Source organism: Zeugodacus cucurbitae, chromosome 5, assembly GCF_028554725.1.
Source record: "Zeugodacus cucurbitae isolate PBARC_wt_2022May chromosome 5, idZeuCucr1.2, whole genome shotgun sequence".
Taxonomy (NCBI): domain Eukaryota; kingdom Metazoa; phylum Arthropoda; class Insecta; order Diptera; family Tephritidae; genus Zeugodacus; species Zeugodacus cucurbitae.
Genome location: NC_071670.1, coordinates 17910669 through 17933704, shown reverse-complemented (window position 1 = coordinate 17933704; position 23036 = coordinate 17910669). Strand labels below are relative to the sequence as shown.

Here is a 23036-nt window from a genome sequence, read left to right as displayed (position 1 = left end):
CTATATTTTTTTGCTTTTTAAAGGCAAATAAAAATCTATAAAAACTATTTTATAAATGTTTTGTATTTTTTAATCAGATAAGTTTTCGAAGAAAATTTTCTTAATTAATTACTTAATAAAAAATTAAATAATTTCACCACTTTTAACTATTTTTATTTAGCTTTTTAACTATTAAATTTTATATATTTCTTTTATATTTAAATGCATTTGTTTTAATTTCCAAAAAAATAGCACACCCCTAATGTGCGTCTATTTCAACTCGAGCACACAATAGCGTTATGAACATGTACGTGGTCTATTGAAATTATGTGTATTTATATAAGCACTTAAATCATACCTTTGTATATAATAAATATATATTTATTCGCTGTAGCAATTACGTAAATACATACAAACACAATATTTAATACTTAAGTTAAACAATAAATATTTAAGTGCGTTTATTCTTGTCTCAAAAGACCAAGCATATTGTTGTGTTTCTGTCACTTGGTTGGATGAGAAGGCATGTCAAAAATAATAATTTCATTTTGTCTGAAACTAAAGAGGAGTAACGCTGTCAAATAACTGACAAGAATTTCTTTGTTTTGGAAATTAATAAATATGAAAATCTTCTTTCATATTTACCTCCATTGCAGTGTTAGTTAGTGTAAAGTTTTATTCTGATATCTTCTTCGGTTCTCGATTTATATGTATATCCTAAAGATAACGAATTAAATGGAAATTAAAATTGTGTTATATAGGAAGTAGGCGTGGTTGTTAACCAATTTAATTAATTTTTTACCAACAACATCAGAATGTCAAGAAAATTGTATGTACCGAATTCTATTAAAATTGGTCGAGGAGTTCTTGAGCTACAGTTTGTGACCCATAAGTCAGCAACGCTACGCCCATTTTCGTTTTTTTATACCAACCTGATTGTAGTTCTTCTCTACCATTCAGAGATTAATAGTTTTAATTACTGCTCAGTTATAACACTTTATAGCTTTTCGGTTAACAACATTTTGGGGGTGTGACAATGATCGGATTTCGCTTACTGCAATACCAACCCTCTTATGGTACCAGAGACTAGGGCTCTTAAAATTATTCGATTAACCTGAAAACCGATTATTCTAATATCCGGTTTGTAACCGTTCGTACAGCGGTTATTCGAATAGTTATACTGTCACTATACGAATAAATGAAATTTGTTTTGATTTTTAAAGTTTCCGCATTCCAGCCACTTTATCAGAATCAGAGAGGACCTTTTCCATTGCTGGAAACATTGTGACACCACGTAGAAGCTGCTTCCAACCAACAAATGTTAACCTTTTAACTTTCTTATATCAAAATATACGTTTTATGAAAAATACTGATTTAATACATTCGCCAAGTCGAAATGGTTAAAAACTATTTTGTCATTACTTAATGGGTCCCTTGAAATCATTGTTATTTTTTGTATTTTGAAGTAAGTTTTTCGTTAGTTTTAATGTTTTACTTTTTTCAATCAAAATAAGAAAATTAATGAACTTGCACTATTCGAATAGTCGACAACGAACGGTTAACCGAATAGTCGATAATGAGCGGTTAATCGAATGGTCGACGACTATTGTTATTCGAATATTATTATATGCAACTTGCATTAAGTTATATTTTATAATAATATTTCTCTTTTCACTAAACTCTTATCTTTTTACTCAAGTTATCGCCTGCACGAACAGATGTCTCGTCATCCTGACTATTTTAATATCTGTATGTATATATTTATATTTTTTGTGTTTGGAAATTTACTATTTGTAAAAAAAAAATAATTTACGAATTTCTCTTAACAATCTGGTTACTCCCAATCAATTTAGGGTTCTGATAAGTAAAGAACATAAATTATTACTTTTTTTTCAAATTATCGCTTACTAGGACGGACAAACTCTCGTCATCCTGATCATTTTGATAAAATTGTGTAGTTAGAACAATATAATGAAATAGTTCCTATACACAAATACTTTTTCCAGTAGGCCTGTAAATATTTCCCTTAGAACCTTTTCTTATTTTGTGAAAAACTTAAGATGTAGATATCCCCTTTTAAAAGGACACTCCTCATATCTATATGACTCTATGTAACACTCTATAAGCTCTCACGAACAGCTTTCTGTTGTGATAATCAAACATAATTTTTTTTATTTCAAAAACTGCGATATTATTCCAAAGTTGATTTTTGACTTTAGAATAAGCTTAAGCTATCGAATGCAACGTCAGCTAAATTTCCACACGAAAGCTTTGACAAGAATTCATCAAGTTTTTTTCTGTACTTCCACAGAATTTGGAATTTATTCGGGATATTTATTTATTCCTGGATGTTAAAGCTAACCTTGAATTTATTTTATATTGTACAAATACACTGGTATAATCAGCGATGTATATATATATTGTATTAATGAAAATTCGATGACTTTGTTGGTTTAGTAAGCGGTTATTACTACTTTAATGAAGTATCCAAATATTTTTTGTATTGATATAAACTCGATGACTTTATTGGTTTAAAGTACCAATGTAATTTGTGTGACAAGAGAGCGCCAAATATGTTAGTACTTAATTGATGAACGACTGCTTCCACAAGGTGAAGCTTGACTCTCTGTTTTATAAATGACTTTGACTACACAGAAGTGTACATTTTTTTATTTTTTACGAGTACAGTTATAGCAGAGTAGACAAATATTCATATGCAAATATGATAGCGAAACCATATTATCCTTTATGATTTGTCAAAGTACGCAAACTCTTTCAAACTCAATTTTCACTTTTCCAAAAAAAAGTTTATTAATTATGCATGTATGCCTATACAAGTTTTAATCCGAATCAAATTACGCAAAGTAATAGTTATTTAATATGCACGTAATCTGCAAACCATTAATCGGCTTAAAATTACAAGAGCAAAAGTTGTATCGGTTTTTTTACCCCATTCATTAAAACTGTGAAAATTGAATTTGTACAGCACAAAGTGACTGAGCTGGTTTTGAACTTTTACCTTATGTGTATATAGTATATGGCTCATTTACTTGAATAGTATCATAACTCAAAAAACGCGATTTTTGAGTTGAGTATGCAATTTTCATATTGTATAAAAATTTCATTCCGAAGCGTAGGAAAATAATCACGGTTTATTTATATATAAGAATGTGCCGTTCTTAAATTTTTTGTGTTGCATTAGTTTTTAACCACAATAACGACACAGTTGTGCCAGAATTAGTTATAATTTTTTTTACGAAATATCGACATATTTTGTGTTAGAACGATATTTGTGAAAAGGGAATTATATTTTTCATGTAGCTTTTTTCAACAATAACGACCATTTAACTTATGGCAGCGAAATTGATTTATATTTTTCACAAATAACGACATAATTCAAAAGCGATCACGTTTATGCTTACGGCAAAGCTTCAGTACACTCTTTTCAGTACGCATATGCTCACCATTTTATTAAATATATTACTTGCCACTAGTTTTTTCAATACACTAATGGCATATTTCTATATTGGCTAAATAGGAGACAATTGAAAACTTTAAACCACTCTCATGAAAAATGGATTTTTTTGAGTTGTGACACTATTCATGTAAATGAGCGATATGTACATATAGCTATGGGTAAGAATTGGCTTGCTTCCAGAGCGATATTTAAATTTTTTGTTAGTGGATCAATCTTCACTTCTTTAAATGTATACCCAAAACACCGTTATCATTTCCTCTTAGATATTTGTATTTTGTACTGTTCAGCTTTGCAATCATCAGTTGCATTTGGTCTAACAAATAATTAATATCTGTTGGGAACTTGTATTTAATAGTTAATATTGTAACAATTTTTAATAAAATTATAATAAAACTAGTAAGGAAGGGCTAAGTTGAGTGTAACCGAACATTTAATACTCTCGCTATTTATTTCTTTTATTTTATGAAGAGAAGACACAAGTTGACCCACATGTTCGGAATAAGTCCACTAGAAAACAAAAATTAATTACATAGAGAATATGGGGACTGGGGTAATTCCTGGTCCGATTTCAACTATTTTTGATTGCAATCTACATTATATGCCAGATTTTACGTTTACTTCATTTTGCTAAGATATCTCTTATACTAACCGATATTTTGAAAATCAGAATATGAGATATATGGTGGCTAGAGCAAATATTAGCCTGATTCTTTACATTTTTGGCACAGACGCACACTATTAGATGGAGCATATCTCCTTTGAATTAATTTAGAATATCCGACAGATTTACCGATATTTTCTATAAAAAATTAGCAGTAAAATTCGAGGTCCCCTTTCTAGTGCGATGCTTTGTACTTTTATAACTTTATTTATGGCATAGTTATGGCACTTTGTATGTTTTCAGTTTTCGCCATTTTGTGGGCGTGGCGGTGGTTCGATTTCGCCCATCTCCGAAAGCAACCTGATAATATTCGTATATACAGAGGTAGTCAAAAGGTAGTCATCGGACGGTTTTTTACAAGTTTCACACAAAAAGCTTTAGCTTGTTGTTGCTGTTGTCGCAGGCTAACAAAATGCTATGTTGTTGTAAACTTTGATCCATTCCTGAGCGAATGAAGTCAGTTTGGCTAGAATTGCTAGAAATATGGCGGAGAAACAAGCACTGAAGACTCGAAGTAGTCAAAAGTATTTACACACATTTTTTTGCGTCAAAAGTATTTACACACAACTTGAACTCTATTAATCTGTTCTTATTTAATGATATTTTTTTTTAATTTTAATGTTTAGTCTAAGTTAGTATTCTAAGGCGATAAATTCATAATTGGTTACACCGCCTTTGGCATCAATAACAGCCTGCTTTATGGTCCGAATTGATTCAACACAATTGTGCGCTAAGTTAACAGTTAATTTAGACCAAATGTCGGTAATTTCGGCGTTTTCGGTTATTATATCAATTGTCCTCTGATATTCAATGAAATAACAAACATTTTCCCTAAAGTTTTGGTGAGGGCTGTGCGGAGGTCAACTTGATTTGCTTCATTTAAAACTTCTGTAGGTAAAGATCCTTTATGAAATGGAGCATTGTCCTGTTGTAAAATGTAGTCAATAGTTGGAAAAGGCCGACTAACCACTACAATGACATGGTCATGTGAATTCTGATATATCCGGGTGATTTAGGGTCCCTAAGTTAGTACCAAATCTGCAGAACTTAAGTAAGGAAAACAAACCCCAAAAAATCATAATGTCACCACCGACTCTGTTTAGCACCTATACTGCATTATTAGTCTTCTCACGTGGTAAATGCATAAAGCGCTTATTAAAGAAGCTCTGGAAAAATTCAGCCTTATCTGCCAAAGACAGGCTTTAGGATGCATTTTAAGGCAAATAAGAGGCATATCGATTTTTTGGTTTCAGAAATAAAGCTTTTTTGGTTTCGGAAGTGGTCAACTTTATGCACAACGATGGTATTTATGTTACTATTTTTAAATGTCCTTAACAGTGTAGCATCATTGACTATTCATACAATATGCTGATTCGATGCTGCTGCAATATTATCAGGACTAATTGTGAGATTTCGTATGACAGTTCCTAAATTTTAACTAACTCCGAAGCCGAAACCGAGTCTTAAACTTAGTAACAGTCTCCGATCTAGTTATAATCGATAATTCCTTTGTTTTCTGCAATTTATTTACCATTTTTTATATTTTAAGGCCGAGTTAGGTTGTTATGAATGCAATAGAATCCAATTACTACTCTTGCTTAAACCAAATCCAAGGATAAACGCTAAATCGCCATGTGTAAATACTTTTGACGCAAAAAAAGTGTGTGTAAATACTTTTGACTACTGCGAGTATTCAGTTCATTTGCTTATTTCTCAGCCATATTTCTAACTATTCTTGCCAAACCGACTTCATTCGCTCAGGAATAGATCAAGGCTTACAACAACATAGCATTTCGTTAGCCTGCGACAACAACAACAACAAGCGAAAGCTTTTTGTGTGAAACTTGTAAAAAAACGTGCGATGTGTAAATAATTTTGACTACCTCTGTATATACATATTGCAAGAGTATAAAGATACTATGGTGTTAAAAAATAAAAATTATTTGGAACTTATACAAAAAGGAACAAATTAAGTTAAAATTGTTAAAAAAAAAGGGTGCAATGTCATCAAAAATATTAAATCAAAAGCGACACCTCACAAAACAATCTGCGTAGATTGTTAAATAATTGTTACATATAGTAAAGCTGATCCCTTTAAATCCCCACGGGTAATAATGGTCAAACTGAACACATAATAGGCTTTAAACATGTCATGACTAGTGCGGAGACGTCTAAATTAAAGATTTGTATTGTAAAACGATATAGTCGAAAAGTGAGTTTCGCTCATAGTCATATGGGAAAAGATTTAAATTTTTGGAAAAAATTAACTTTTATGGAGGATATTAAATAAGCCTTATCGGTCTTAATTGTAGAACATTTGTACTAGTGTCCGACCGATACCAAAATTTTGGCCAATGCCGATGCCGATTCTTTCATCAACAACATTATTTAGTAAATTAGTATAATAACAAAATAAAAACCAACACTAATAACATCACAAAATAGGTAAACAACTCAATTCATATGTAAATATGAAGTTGTTTACTGATTTAATTACTATTCAAAACTAAATAAATTATTATTATAAGATATATGTTGATAGAACAAATAAGTTATTCGCGTTTTCTCAAAGCGAATCTGCAATTAGCAATATAGCTATTTTCCTTTAAGGGGAATACCGGTGTGACATTTTCAAAAAATTGATTCTTTATTTTTTGCTTATTCGAAAGTTTATAATTTCAAAAATATCCTGTGAAAGGCAAGGTCGTATCTTGAATAGTTTATGAAAGGCAGCGTTCTAAAGAGCAATCGTTCACATGTATTAGCCGCTATAGTCGAAACTTTAAACGCGTTTTTCTTGAAACGACTTTTCACAAAATTACTGACATCATAACTCAACGAGATATTGACCGATCAACTTCAAATTTAAACTGAATGTTCTTGAATATATTTATTATACAATGACCTACGATCTTTTTGATTTGTTGAAAATTGTCCATTTGGCATTTAAAAAACGATCATTTTTTACCTAAAAATCGAAATTTTTTTTTCAGAACTGCGCCATTTTGTTCATGTTTGATATCTTTCAATAATCGTAGGTCATTGTATAGGGAATATATTCAACTTTAATAACCTTTTTAAATTTTTGTGTTTCAGTTACTCATTCGGCCGGAATCATGCCAGCAGTTGGGGAACTTTTTTTTTGGCACCTCCCAAGGCAACCCATAACTCCTTTATTTTTCAAAATTTGTATACTCTCGCAACCTTTTGCACAGAGTATCATAGTTTTGTTCACATAACGGTTGTTTGTGTCACCAAGAAATATAAGAGTTAGATATGGGGTTATATATACATAAATGATCAGGATGACGAGTAGATTTGAAATCCGGATGTCTGTCCGTCCGTCTGTCCGTCTGTCCGTCTGTCCGTGCAAGCGATAACTTGAGTAAAAATTAAGATATCTTAATGAAACTTGGAACACATGTTCCTTGGCACCCTGAGGAGGTTGCTTTCGAAAATGGGCAAAATCGGTCCACTGCCACGCCCACAAAATGGAGGAAACCGAAAACCTATACAGTGTCATAACTAAGCCATAAATAAAGTTATGAAAATTAAATTTGGAACATAGGATCCTATTAGGGAGGGGCACATTTGGATGTAATTTTTTTGGAAAAGTGGGCGTGACCCCGCCCTCAAATAAGTTTTTTGTATATAACTCGCAAACCAATAAAGCTATATAAGCCAAACTTTCTGCAGTCGTTTTTTTAGCCATTTCCTTATACAGTCCAAAAATGAAAGAAATCGGATAATAACCACGCCCACCTCCCATACAAAGGTTAGGTTGAAAATTACTAAAAGTGCGTTAACTCACTAACGAAAAACGTCAGAAACACCAAATTTTACATAAGAAATGGCAGAAGAAAGCTGCACTGAGATTTTTTTACAAAATGGAAAATGGGCGTGGCGTCGCCCACTTATGGGTCAAAAACCATATCTCAAGAACTATTCGACCGATTTCAATGAAATTAGGTATATAACACTTTCTTGACACCCTGATGACACGGGTGGAATATGGGCGAAATCGGTTCACAACTACGTCTACTTCCCATATTACCCAATTTTGAATTCCATCTGATTCGTTCACTTTATAATGTATTCATAAGGAACCAATGAAGCTAGCGGAATAAAACTTTACACAAATACTGTATTTGAGCTGTGACATCACTTGTGGAAAAATTGTCAAAATCGGACCATGACTTTTCAAGGCCCCTGATATCAAACATAAAGAACTCAGTGCCTAAGGTTAATTTTTCACCGAAAATATAAGTAAATCCCTCAGATATTTTAATGTAATTCATTCCCTCTGAATTTTTTTCTTATAACAGTTTCTCTCTGTACCTGAAATGGTAAAAATCGGGTCATAACTTCCCCCAGATCCTATATACCTAATTATAAGTAATATTAAATTAAGTGATCGTATAGTCTTCGATACATTGTATCTTGATGGTGAAAACGAGTGAAATCGGTATCGGAATTACCTCAGTCCCCATATACTATTTATGATGATTTTCGTTATTCTATTGAACTTTATGCCGAATATATGGGTCGAATTGTGTTGTCTTTATAAAATTATATCAATAAATTGCGAGAGTATAAAATGTTCGGTTACACCCGAACTTAGCCCTTCCTTACTTGTTGTAAAATAAAAACCTTAAAATATAGTTGAAAGTACACCTTATTATGTCCAAAACACTTCGAAGCATTCGACCGAGTACTTTCTTTAAAAAAAATTCACTAAAATCGCCTAATTTTTCATGGGTTACACTGGGTTTAGGGATGGCAACGATTAATCATTTGATTAAATTAATCGATTATTTTCATTCAATTTACGATTTAATTGCATCGAAACACCTTTTCAAATTACTCGACTATTACTCGAGTAATTGCAAAATAATCGCAAACAGCATTTTGAAATTTAATACATTTTATGTTCATCTAAGTTAGCTACAAGGGTCGAAATTGCAAACGGTGTAAACATAGTTAAATTCTAATATGTCAACGTAGTTTAATATCAACAAATGAATGCCTGGTAACACTGCATTTACAGTTAAGTCAAACGCATTTTACGTTAAGTTGTTTGAAGAGCAATGGCGCCAGTTAAAAGCGAAGTGTGGACATTTTTTTAATAAAATAAGCAATAACTACGTTAAATGTCAATTTTGCTGCAAAAATTTAAAATTTTCTAATAACATATCAAATATGTTGCAGCATTTAAAATTAAAGCATGCAACTGTAGCCTGGAAATTGGTGGTAAGTTGGAGCAATCGGTATTATATTTTAAATTTCTTCTAGTTATATATAAATATATGTGTACAAATTAGACTCTGCAATCTAGGAGTAAAGACAATGTTTCCCTAAGTGATGATGACACTGACACCATTTTGTGCACTCTAGTGCACAAAAGAAGGAGGAAGGACAACGATTTTACATCTCCACAAGATGAATTGAGCTTTTATTTGAATTGTCAGGTATTAGAACTAAGTCGAAACACTATTTAGGCTTGGGAAGAATCGATTAATCGATTTTTTTACATTAATTGCAATTAATTGCAATTATTTTTTTAAATCTTGCAATTAATCATTTGATTATTTAATCGATTAAACAAAATTTTTTGCCATCCCTAACTGGGTTACCCCTTAAGGACAAATATTGGCATTAAGGCCAATATTCGAAAATAGTAGGTCTAGTAAAAAGTATCCGTTATTCTCAAAGAGATGACTTTTGTCATTTATATCTCACATTGTTAAATAGTGATAGTGACTCAATAGAAACTTCGGAAGCTTGTTTGGAAGGTTCTTTTCCATGCACCATAACCTAGTTACGAATGCTTCTATAATAGTGACATTATGACATTATCTTCAAAATCTCAACAACTTTAAACAAAACTGTACATATTTGACATAAATCGAGTGTTTCTAGCAGTTCTAAATAAAACCTTTCATTAATGCAAACTTATTGAATTTCTTTTCACTAAACTTCAATTATAACCATGATGAATTATAAGTTTAGTCAAATGTGATTCACTGTATTTTATATGGTAAACAGAAGAATTCAAATTGTATGTTCTAAAGAAATCAAAAAAGAAAAAAATGTATTTTAGTATAATCCGAAAGAAGTAGAAAGAATCGGCCAAATATGGCCAATGCCGATACCGATGCCGATGCTTAATTTTGTGGCCGATACTGGCCGATGCCGATACCAAGGCCGATTAATCGGTCGGTCTCTAATTTGTACATCGTGAGAAACCTCATGAAGTCAATACAAGATATACAAAAAAGCCGGTAAAGCATGGTGTCGGATTATAAAGAGGAATACGATTATTTTGATGTAAACTGATTCTTATGACTGATAACGATCCAAAGCATACAGCGACTGCGGTAAATACTAAATTACACAAGGAAAAATATTTTTATCGATCCACGATTAAGAACTTGTGGAACGATGTCGAAGTAAACGTCAGGCGAAGATAATTTAAAAGTTCCGGCTGTAGGAAGGAAAACAAGAAATCTGAAATTATTTTCATTTTCTAGTCAAGTAATAGACAATTTTTGTATGACAAAACAGGTTTACTTTCTTTAAAGGTAACATTATTAAACATTGATAGTTAAATTATCATAAAGTGTCATTTAGTCAGAATTTCGTGGCTTAAAAAAAAAGAATTGTAATAATGTCAGTAGAAAGTGATAAATATACTTTATTGCATTTAACTTCGAACTGTTTGCATTTTTTATTCGTGTGCAATATGAATAGAGTTATCACGCTATTTCCATGCTGTTTAAGTGTTGCCAGAATTTTTCATTTAATTGTTTGCTTTTTTTCAATAACCAGTTTTTATCTCGTTTAAAAATGTTTCGGACTGTTTTGAATTTTGCTCATACTTGTTTTGAGTACTCTGTAGTTTGTCGAATTGGTTGCTAAGTGCAAAGTTGCAAAGTGTTTGAAACATTAATTTTTACAAGCAACAAACCAATTGAGCCAATAAACTTTGATATTTGCCATATTTTGCCTGTAGTCACACATGTAAATATGTACGTATATGTACCTTTAACACAGCATGGCTAAAAGGGGTGATCATTCATTAATTACTCATTGAAGGGCAAACATTGCATGTTGTCAGAAGAAAGTGATAAAAATATTCCATGCGCACACTATACAAATATATAAGAAAACGTATACATGCATATGTACAATTTGGCTAGGTTACTATGCGAAATTAATCAGCCATGTGCAGATATACATACATGAATACAAACTTTTGCATGAATGAATTCGCCACACATGTGGGAGTCTCTAAATGTCTACAGCACCCGCGTACTACTACAACATTTACGATTCATGTGGGCGAGATCCGGTCGGTCGGGCGTAACTGAACACAAAAGTAGATAAATTTGTTTGTTGTTGTCCGTTACCATGTGTCAATTGCAAGGGTTGACTTCACACATTAACCCAATGCGGTGACTAATTGCCCCCACCCACTTCCTGCGCCCAACTTCATTCAATTCATTTTGAGTGTGCTGTTCAATGCAAATTGTGTGGTTTAGCCAAAACAATAAACGAATAAGTAACTTTTCGAGTGGGTGTCATCAGTCGGTGACGAACTTTTTTACGTGCGTTACATTGTCACGTATTTCTACGTCATCGTGACTGCGTTTAGCTGATGTAAAATACAACTTTTTCCACACAAAGTTTCATAGTTCACTTCAAGTTTCATGGCGAGTTTTTATGAGTATCAGAATACGAATTCATTATTTAATAATGAATAATGAAGGACGAAATAGTATCTTAGCTGTAGAATTGAGTGTAGATCTCGAAAAAAATTTTTTTCGACGGAATTATACTTACGAAAATGTGGTGTTAGATTGATTTATCTAGAGTTAGAGCTGAAAAACTATCGCTATTGATTCTTATTTATAGTCACTCTAGACTGTTTTAGCGATCTACCCACATACTCGGACAAGTGCAGTTAATCTGAGTATAGAAGATTTTAGTACTTGGAAATAATGTTTCATTAGGTTCGAGGTAGTACTGAAGTACTTTCGGTGGGTCTTTTGACAGTTGTTTAGTGGTTCAGTAAAAGCTCAGAATAAGTCAAATATCGATAATTATAGGAGGCAATCACAAGGTAATTTGCGCCACCAGGAAAATGAATGAAGATGTCGATAAATTCTATGTACATAAATTAGGTCAAGTAAATGCTTAAACTATTCTATTTCCGTAATAGCTTCCGCCTAAAATGATTTCCTTTCCTAATTAGTGTTCCGCCAGATCTTCATCTTCGTCCCTTGTTACTTGCCAATCAAACCACTGGTGCAGAGGTTAAGACCGGTCAAACGATTGCTGTTAAAAAGGTTGGTTTATAATCTACATTTTAGAACCTCTCAAATTTCAAAATCAAATTTGTATTTAATTTCACTTTTGAGTAAATGTCTCCAGGATATGAGAATTTGAGACGATAAATCACACATAAAAACGATTCTGGAATGATTCGATGGGTCTCGGGTGTACTATTGTATGACTAGACTGCATATGCTTTCAATTAGCATTAAAGAAACCACCAATAATTTTCCTTTGGGGACTAAACTGCAAAAGGTCTATCTTTTGAGGTTTTTGGAATGTAAGATAAGTTTCTCGCTATTTTAAGCGGACTCATCTAACTCCCTTCTTGCCTTTAGTCCGACCGTGTTGGAACAGCACGTTTACTGGACCTATCGTTATATTATCTCAAAGACAGCCTGTTCAGCAGGGCTGGATAATCGTTAAAACAACAACAACTACAGAGTTGCATTGTTAAAATTGTACCGTTTAAGAGGCTAATGCCAAAACAAAGATTTGTCTCTCCTTAAGCCCTCTATGGCAATTATCGAAATAAATTATATTAGCAGATTAAGGATGTTAAGGAATCTGGAATTCTCAACATTAGGTGGTAACTGTACATAAATGCCAAAAAGTAACCTCTTGACCTAGTCAGGCAAAATATTTAGCCTAACCTAATCTATACCTGGTTACTTTGTAGAAAATATTATCTACAAAAGCGTTTCTTTTAATAATGTCTTTACTTGTAAATCGAACGACATTTAATATAAAAGCACTAATCATTTAGCAGATATATGTATATATGTATGTATGTGCGAGGACATTGTGACTCACAGCATTCATTGGAAGAAAATGCAATTGGAATTTCTTCAGCATTTTCACAGTCCCTCGAGTCTCATATTTTTCTTTTTGTGCGCTTCCATTGTTTTTGTCTGACATATTTGGTCGGTATTGTTGTTGTTGTACTAAATGATTGCTTGCTCATTTGGGAGTTGCGTCACTGGAGTGAAATTGTACATTATCAGCAGTTGGGGAAAATCAATGTGCAACGTCATTGCAATATGCAAATTACTACAGTTATTACATTTCACTTACACACACACAAACAAACATATTAACATACATATGTGGGTGAACATGTGTGTGAGTGGATATTAGTGAATATCCTCAAACTGCTCCGTAGCGATATCAAATTAAATTTCATCACAAAGAAAGTTTCGTTTTAGAGTAAGTTATTGGTGAGTTTAGTATGTACAGGGTGGCATATTTTTTTTATTCAAAGTATCATTAGTGGAACAAAATTTATTGCAGTTATGAACCTTTTTGTGGCCCGTTATGGCTTATATGATCTTATTTAGCTCTATGTCACACATTGTTTTTTGGATACTCGACATTAGAACCTCTTTTTTAAGGTTTGTTCACCTAAAATTAATATAACCTCATCACATCATGACCAATTTTAATAGACGACATCGCGAGATGACGAAAGTGCGCTTAAAGAAGATAAAAGCAAAATCAGATGCGAATGTGTATTCTCAAAAGTTTTTACACCAGAATGTTTTCGGCATTAAGATATGGACTTCCTTTCAAGTTGTCCAGGTAAAAATGGTTGGCCATATTATAAAAAGCCGCTACTACGGTCACATGAGATATAAATAATTTGAACAGAATTTTTTTAGCTTTTGATAGAAGTGGAATTAAGAAATTCTACATATGATTACATAGAAAACTTGTTACAATTTTCAAATGTTTGGCGAAACGTTAAAAGCGTTCAATCGAACAAACAACTAGTACAAACAAAATATAATGGTATAAACTAAGAGAAAACTTCGGAGCATATTATTTGCTACGTATGTATGTATGATACGTCTTCCAGCTTAATAATAAAAATAATTCTGTATAAATATGTATTTGAATGACCGCGAAATTTGTATAAGAAATTCCTTTTCACCATCTTATCAAAATTTAAACCGATGGGGATATTTTAAATATTTCAGAAGGTATGTAAGCAGAATGCTTTAAAAGGTCTTAAAATACCCGAAAAATATATATTTTTTAAAAATAAAAGTAATAAATAGCAATATTCTGAGTGAATGGTGAGAGGGAGATACATGGAGTTATTTTTGAAATTGAAGGAGGTTGACAATGAATAACAACTTCTTTTATAGAACCTGAACAATCCCTGTGTAAAATTCATATATGTGAAGTATGCATAATCAACTTTTATTAACTAAATAATTCGATTCAGAATTAATTTAATTTTTTCGTAAAAATCGCAATAGAATAAAATATATATTATAAAGCGAAAGGAAATTTGCACACATCTCTGAAATATGTCATAACAGTTATTGAACGAAGGTTTTTTTACAACTTACTCGAGCCAATACATGGTCAATAATTTGACACAAAATTATTTTTTTTGTACAGTCTGCCAAAAATTATTATTTTTTTTTAATTTCCTTCGTCTATTAACGCGATTTATCCATGTAATAACGAAACAATAATGAGTTATACTCTCCACGGCAAGAACATTTTTTCGACGTCATGGAACCGAAAATAAAATAAATTTCACAAAATACTGTTTAAGGGGTTATATACAGTTAGAATTTTCAAAAAAATCGATTTTTTTATTTCATTTTCTTAATGTACGTATATATAAGAATACACACAAAAAATTTCATATCGTTCCGGTGAATATTTTCAAAGTTACAAGCAAATTTGAAAAGGTGTTTCAGAGTGCTTGGAAGTACAAGGTCCGAGCGGCAACGCGTTTTTCTCAAAATGGTGCTTTCAAGGTTGGTGACCAACATTACTCGAAAACGGCTAGACTGATTAGTCTCAAATTTTAACACGACCTTCTTAAATATATTTTTTAGTAATTAATCGAAGATTTTTTCTCTCCGATAAATATTTTTTTTTTATAAACAATTTAAGGCCGAAATTTCGGTGAAGAATCGATTTTTTTTTTAGAAACCGCCATTTTGTCAAAAAATTTTATTTTGCTTATTACTTCGATTAATTACTAGATTTAACATTATTTTAACGAAATCTGTTTGGTTTTTTAACTTCAGATGATCTAGTTCCGAGATATAGTGGTCACCGCAAAACGTCTTTTTTGAGAGGAGCTCCTGGAGATCAGCTGTAGCTCTTTTTCAAATAAATATTTTTACTAGTACTAAGTCTTAAAATACAGTTAAAAGATACCATAATATGTGTATAAATTTTTGGATCAATAAATTAAAAAGTTTTCTCAGAAAAAATTCTGGAAAATGCACTTTTTTTGGGCCGTCTAACTGTATATAACCCCTTAATACGTATCTTTGATATGCCGAATTGTATAAATAAAATATATTATTTTATATTAAAAAATTAAAAAACACTAGGACTGAAAATCTGTAGGGACTAAACAAAAAACTTTAAAAAAATTGATTTGTTTTAAAAGTATAATTTTGAATAAAATTACAGTGGAACTTCCATAACTTGAAGATTTCCACAACTCGAACTTTTGAATTGGCAATAGCGTTTAGAAATCAAATTTCATACAAATTTCCTGATCAAACAAAGTGCCCAGATCATAATACAAAATTTAAAACTTTATAATCAAGGAACCATTTTAAAAGAGTCCCTATATTCGTATGGAGGCGAAAAAAATATGATATTACACTTATAAATTTATATATAGTGATTCCCTTAATACATGGCTTCTTCTTAAACTTTTCAAATCTACTAAAAAGCGAATGTCACACCGAAAAAACATAATTTGCATTGATTTATTTTCCGTTTAATAAAATATTTCATATGGCACAAACAATTTTATTTTCAGTCCTCTTTAGTAAAAGCTCAACCTCCATTTAAGCGAATGTACTTTTCAATAATAATTTCACCTCAAATAGTAAACACAAATATAAAAGTAAATATTTCAGAGAAAAGAGATTTCCAAAATTTAAAATTTTAGAACTTGCAGACCAAATTCGAACTCCTCACTTGCTGTCACAATTGACGAATATCAGCTTTGACCTAAAATGTTTGGTGTATCGGTCTTTCCGTACTTCACCATGAATCCGTTACAAAATATTTGTGCGCACATTTGTACAAAATACATCATATACGAAAGTTAAACGCAAACGCAATATGTATGTAGTATGTAAATAAGTATGTACACATTAGTATGTGTATCCGTTTGGCTCAGCGTTAGGTTAGGATATTGGTCGATATATCGGTATGTGGTCGGTGGGGCGCTGTGCGGTGCGATGTGCGCGTTGCGCGTTGATACGCAACAAGGTCATTGGAAAAATCGTTAAAGCAGACGACGAAATTGCCTGAGTATACATACAAATTTTTTTCACTATCATTTGGCGTATTTTCTTCAACTTTTTTACACTTTAGCAGCAGGCAAATTTTGTGAAAATTTTCAAATTTCCTTAGTGTTTATTTGAAATAAATTGATAACTTTACAAATGGCAGCACTTACCTATTAGTTTGTCTATGTTTTAGCGAGTTTTCGTGTTCAACAGCGTTTTCTAGCCAAAATGGTGACATTTTCAACGTACTTCCACAATTCACTTGATGAAAAATTACTTTCACTTAATTAGAAACCTAGTTACACTGCATAATTACACGCTTTTGCTTTTAATTACTTTGCAAAATTAACACTTCTCCGCATACATGCAAATGTAATTTTCTTTTTACGCTATTAATTTGTACACTCTTCCTGCAGACGCTAGAGATTTATATATTTTCTGAACGTTTAAATGACTTGCAGTACATTTTTCAATCTCATTGAACTTCAGCATTAACCTAAAATGCCTTTATATATACAAGAAATTTTCCACACTTTGGTTTTTTCCGATTTGATGTCTTCACAACTCCAGGTCTGCACAGCAACTGATAAAATTTCAAGTCCATGAAAATCGTCGTAGCTTAAAAAGCCTTGAGACTGTGTTGAAAGCTCCATAGATTGTGTTGAGTTTATGCGAAATTCCTGGAATTGGAAAATTTCCAACAACTTGTTGCCGTCTGCTAGCTCCCAGTGCGCAGGACTTGTTTTGATATTTTTCAACAATGGCAATTACTTGTTTACAAACATTTTACGGCTGATTGGAGCAGAACACGTGCACTTAACGGCACAGCGCAGACGCCAATTACGCCGGTAATGGTATTATGGTAACATTGGAGCTTTCCAATTGACAGACAGCATAATTTTACATATGATACTTGCATGTAAATAATACATTCTAACGGTTATTGTGACAGCTAATAGCTAATGAAGTACAGGAATAGTTTGGAAACAACTGTTGGAGACTATTTACCAACAGTTTCCAGGTGAACTTTAAAATTCTCATAATAAAAACATCAAATTTTGAAAGAATCCAGTCGAATTTAGAGTTTTTGATCGGATAGAAATGGTTTGGTTTAAGCATTTTATCATGTGGCGATTTTAAGCATTTTATCATAAATATTGTTTATGGTTAGAACCCCACAGACGTCGAATTAAACGAAACTTTATCTGCTTTATATATAAATTTATTCTCTTTATTAAACAATTTACATATATATTTATGTATATATGTATTTATAATACAATTATAATCAATAATTAGCTTTAGACACAAACCACTTTTCTATAAAATATATTCTTCAAACACTATTAAGAACACCCAAAGAATGTATCGTTGAATTTTGAGTTTAAAACTCTTTTAAATGCACTTTATATGGTACACATCTCGGGCGATAAAAAATAAAAAAACACGTATTATGTAAATAAATGCAGCAAACAGCCTTTCATGTTGAAATTGCACCTCTCAAACTCGTCAAGCAGCTCTAAAACTCGAGAGGAAGTTCTAGAACTCGTCCGTAAAACCCGTCCAGAAGTTCTAAAACTCAAGAATGAGTTTAAAAACTCGAGACGAAGTTCTAAAACTCGTACAGAAGTTCTAAAACTCAAGAATGAGTTTAAAAACTCGAGACGAAGTTCTAAAACTCGTACAGAAGTTCTAAAACTCAAGAATGAGTTTAAAAACTCGAGACGAAGTTCTAAAACTCGTACAGAAGTTCTTTTCAAAGCTTAATTAAGCAAAAATAATGCTGGGTTCTCCAGATATTGTTTCCACACATTCGAAAACTGAGCCATGGTGACGCCATCAATTATACGATGATCTGCGGACCAGCTCACATTCATGATATAAGCTTTAACGATCTCATCGTTTTCGTTAAAACGCGGTACAGCCTTTAGGAAGAATAAATATCGTTTAAATATAAATTTTTGGTCAAGTAATAAACCATATTTAAAAAAGCGAAAGTTTGTATGTATGTATAACAAGTATAAACTCAATAAGATTCTTATGAAATTTATAACATTACCTTTGTCCGTCCCATAGCGCCGATGGCCACTTGTGGTGCCATAATGCAGGGATGCGTATAGGTACCACCAACCTAAAATAATTTTATCAATTTTACACTCAATTATTTCTACCACTATTTCCAACTCACCACACCAATGTTCGAAAGTGAGAAAGTGCCATCAGCAAAGTCTCGTGGCGTTAAAGCGCCTTTACGGCCTCTCTCGACCAACTCATTCAAATCCTTGGCAATATCAAGTATATTCTTACGCTCACAATTCTTAATATTTGGCACTACCAAGCCTTGTGGCGTGTCTATGGCAACACTGATGTTGTGTGCAGCTTTGTATATCACTGCTTCCTTCGCAACATCGAGTGAACTATTCAGTATTGGGTACTTAGAGAGTGCAACAGACGCAGCTTTGATGCAGAATGGCATGAATGTGAGTTTAGAAATACCGCGTTCACTGGCCACTGTCTTCAATTGGTCACGGAAATCAATCAGTTTGGTCATATCGATCTCATCGCTATAGGCGAAATGTGGGATTTTCTGTAATGTTATATTCGATTAGGAAACTTATATTTCAAATATTGAGCACAGCAAATCAACTGTTAAAACATACCAGAGATTCAGACATGGCTTTCAGCATCGCCTTGGGCACACCTTTCAGCGGTTCAACGCGATCAGCAACAACTGGCGATGCAGCTTTTGGCGCACTAGACAACTCTGATTTTGCCGCGATGGTAGGATGCGGTTTATTGGTGCCAGCAGGTACATGTCCCAAGTACTCCAGTACATCTCCCTTAAGTACACGCCCCAGTTTTCCTGTGGCCGGCACTTTGGAGAGATCTACTTTATTTTCCATAGCCAAACGACGCACTGCAGGCGTTGCAAGCGTTATGTTGCGCGCGACATCCTCATCGCTGGCAACTTTTTCGCTATTTGATTGCGCAGTTGAGTTGGATTCCGCTTCTGAATCTGAGCTGGACTCCGAATCGGAGTCGTCTGCCTCATCCTCTTCCACATCAAAATCCAACAACGGTTTGCCGACAAGAGCAATATCATCCACGGGATGATGTATTTTCGCGATTTTGCCATCGTAACGACTAGTGATCGTTACGGACGCCTTATCCGATTGCACTTCGCAGAGATCATCGAACTGCTCCACCTTGTCACCGACCTTCACATACCTGTGATTATATGTTTATTATTATAAGTAATGAGTCTAAATTAGTAGTATGTATTTAGTTACCATTCTTTTACAGTAACTTCACGTATTCCTTCACCGATGTCACTGAGTTTAAACGATAGTATTTTTTCCATGCATGGCGTGAGGTGCAAACAACGTATTTGTTTTACGTTTACGAGCTTATCAAAAATGATAAATAATTAGATATGTTATTATATTGAAATTATAAACTTTTAATTTAGTGTTTATTAAAGGTTTAACTATTCACTACATTATTCAGATTCTTTGAAAGCCGATGTAATAAAAAAGTAAGCACTCATGAATAAATTCAAATTGAAATTAAATTTATATAAATACCAAAGTGTATTCACACTTTGATAAATACATATATAATTGTGAATTTTTAAAATAATAATTAAATCATCCCGGTTCTATAAAACTTTTGAACCACTGACCCACTAAACATTTTCAGTGTTTGAAATTTTGAATAAAGTACAAAGTATATTTATATATTTTAAAAGCAAATGTCAAAATTTTTCAATGTTGCGTATATATATGTGTATGTATGTATATTTGTGGCAAATAAATGATTGTTATGTAATACTGTAGCAAATTTATAACAAAAATAGAAGAAACATTTTAATCACAACGATTAATGACCCTAAACGCGAATATTAAATACCCGTACAATGAGAAAATAATACTTGTTTAATATTAAATTCAATTTATTTCACATATTCTTCAATTGCACATACTTTTCCACAAACTTTAAACGAATTTGGTAAACAATTCTTTAGCATTGTTGCGCCACGATTTCTCAAGAGTATGGAAGACATGTTTTTAAAAAATGTTAACTTGTAAAGCACCCAAAAAATAAATAAACGAACTATTTACATTCACTAAAAACTATTTATTATCTTGAGAAAAACGTGTGCAACAAAACAGGAAAATATAACAACTGGAAGTTCTTATCAATATATGCCAAATTTGTTTGTTACTTTTAGCACTGGGCCAACTGTCAAGATCAACGATCCTCAAATCTGTCATGTTTAGTTCTCTGCTAATGGCTTTACAATTAGTTTCCACGAACAATTTATAAAGCTTTTACAGTTTTGCATAATTTTTACTAAATGTAAGATTCACAATTTATCTAAAATAAAACAAAATACTCCCTTAAAATACATCTTTTAAATAATACAATATTTGTCACAGATATTCTACAAAATGAGATGTTAAATAATTATGCTTATGCGCTAAAAAAGTTGTGTTGTCAGAGAATGAACTAATCTATTACCTATTCTATTACAATTAACGAAATGGCGCATCTGTTCTAAACACAAATCAAAACAAATATATCGGCACATGTGACTTTGAGCAAAATGGTAAATAATTTTTACTGTTTATAACAAATTTTGTACACCTGGTATAATAATTTCTTTATAGACTAATCTACGCAAAGAACTAGAAAAATGTAAACATCCAAATAGCCGGAAAACAAAAGCTTTGAGCAAAAAAGCACGGCGACAGAATAACAAACACAAAGCGCGTATGGGTCATGCCATCAAAAGTAACATAATGGGTGAGAAACTAAGTTGGTTTTTGGGACAAATCGGTGAAGACAGAACAGAGCCGTTAACACCGCTAGAATTCGAGGAACTTATAGCTTTGTATCTCAAGCGGTTTGATGAAGAACTCGCACAGATTGCGCTTAAACAATCAATCAGCAAGAATCGATCCAAGCAACATGCAGCGCGAGAGGATGTTATCAAAATTACTTTGGAAAGGGAGCGAAATGAGTACCAAAGTGGCGGCATGGGTAATTAGACAAAAATAAATCATTCTATATAAGTACATATATGTTTATGAAAACCATAATTTTCCATAGAGCTTCTAAACCTCTGCGATCCTATAAAATTTAAATCGCTAATGGATTGGGATGGTAGTGCGCTCAATGTACAGCATTTAAAACTAGATCTTGTATCGCAGAAAATGTTGCAGCGTCTAAAAAGCGCAAACACCGTAAATAGTGATGACAACAAAACTGATAATGTACCCACAACTACTACGGATGCTATGGAATTAGCATAAATATATGTATTTTGGTAAAATGTATCGTTTTTTTTTTACTAAAATTATTCAAATTTACAGGTTTGTATTTAATATTTATTTGGTGACAACTAATCGCCTCTTATAACCGGTTCACCATCGAGTTTTTTCAATAGTGGCAGCCGACGTATGGCTTCATTTTTAAATACCAATTCATCCATATTTTCGTTTAGTAAATTGCCAAGAAATGATATTTCCTCCAGCTTAGGTGCCAATGCCATGCGATTGAACTCTACCCAATCTTTAACAAGATTATGTGATATATAAAATACTCGTAATACTTTCATGGATTCTATGGGTTTAATTTTCTCAATAATATTGTAGCTGACCCATAACTCTTCCAATGTTTCGCCTAGCGCCTCCTTCCAGTATGAAAATAAATTTTCTATAAGATGAAATTACTTGTGTGTAATGACTTACAATGCCGTTAATATTTTTCAAATTGTTCCTAGCCAATGAGAGTATACGGAGATTTTTAAGCTGATTAATACCCGTTATTTTTTCAATCATATTGGAAGAAAGACTTAGTTTCCTACAGTTCACAAGCGTATTAAGAGTGCTGTCCATTTTTTCAATTGGTGGGTATTGAAATTGTAAACCGATGTCTGTCACGGTAATGGGATCCTTGCCATTTTTTTCTTCCCAAATGCGTAGCGCATCCTTGATGGTGGTAGGTTTAGCCATTGAGTAAAAGAGAGCTTTATTTTATAGTTTTCAAATATTTTATCCCAAATTTTTTTAACTGACAATTTCAGAATTTTGCGCCAAATTTATAAATTGAGCATAGGTGTTTCAAATGCACATATGTATGTATTTTTTTTTTTATTTATAAAAGTGCAGGGCGTATATTTTTTTAATATAAATTCTTCGTTTGATAGACTGTCAGCCCTGCATTCTTTATACAATTTTTTTCGCCATTATATAGCGGGAATTATTCAAATTCACAAATGCTTCCTTATTCCAATAATATA

General features: G+C 32.5%; 4 protein-coding genes across 10 annotated transcripts in view; 1 reads left to right on the top strand and 3 right to left on the bottom strand.

The window, feature by feature from the left end:
• Positions 1 to 17684, bottom strand: part of LOC105218090 (MAP kinase-activating death domain protein) — a 76452-nt gene extending 58768 nt beyond the window's left edge. For 2 of the 7 annotated variants that reach the window (XM_054230644.1, XM_029043949.2), the window contains exon 1: positions 16903 to 17631. The gene's annotated coding sequence lies outside the window, so the exon portion shown is untranslated. Of the gene's footprint in view, positions 1 to 16902 lie in introns of all 7 variants that reach the window. The other 5 variants (XM_029043951.2, XM_029043953.2, XM_054230647.1 and 2 more) reach the window with 5 other exon arrangements.
• A 484-nt stretch (positions 17685 to 18168) lies between these two features.
• Positions 18169 to 20990, bottom strand: LOC105218070 (lipoamide acyltransferase component of branched-chain alpha-keto acid dehydrogenase complex, mitochondrial). Its single transcript, XM_054230648.1, has 7 exons — positions 20715 to 20990; positions 20023 to 20138; positions 19393 to 19960; positions 18921 to 19319; positions 18792 to 18863; positions 18487 to 18657; positions 18169 to 18366 (listed from the first exon to the last, which is right to left on the bottom strand). Exons 1-6 carry the CDS (start codon positions 20793 to 20795, stop codon positions 18496 to 18498), a joined length of 1398 nt encoding a protein of 465 aa, XP_054086623.1. The 5' UTR covers positions 20796 to 20990; the 3' UTR covers positions 18169 to 18366; positions 18487 to 18495.
• Positions 20991 to 21180: 190 nt separating this feature from the next.
• LOC105218071 (translation machinery-associated protein 16 homolog) lies at positions 21181 to 22067 on the top strand. The gene is made up of 3 exons (XM_011193418.3): positions 21181 to 21341; positions 21403 to 21775; positions 21845 to 22067. Exons 1-3 carry the CDS (start codon positions 21339 to 21341, stop codon positions 22045 to 22047), a joined length of 579 nt encoding a protein of 192 aa, XP_011191720.1. The 5' UTR covers positions 21181 to 21338; the 3' UTR covers positions 22048 to 22067.
• Positions 22055 to 23019, bottom strand: LOC105218072 (dynein axonemal light chain 1). Its single transcript, XM_011193421.3, has 2 exons — positions 22486 to 23019; positions 22055 to 22427 (listed from the first exon to the last, which is right to left on the bottom strand). The coding sequence occupies exons 1-2, from the start codon at positions 22747 to 22749 to the stop codon at positions 22137 to 22139; spliced, it is 555 nt and encodes a 184-aa protein (XP_011191723.1). The 5' UTR covers positions 22750 to 23019; the 3' UTR covers positions 22055 to 22136.
• Between the last annotated feature and the right edge of the window lie 17 nt (positions 23020 to 23036).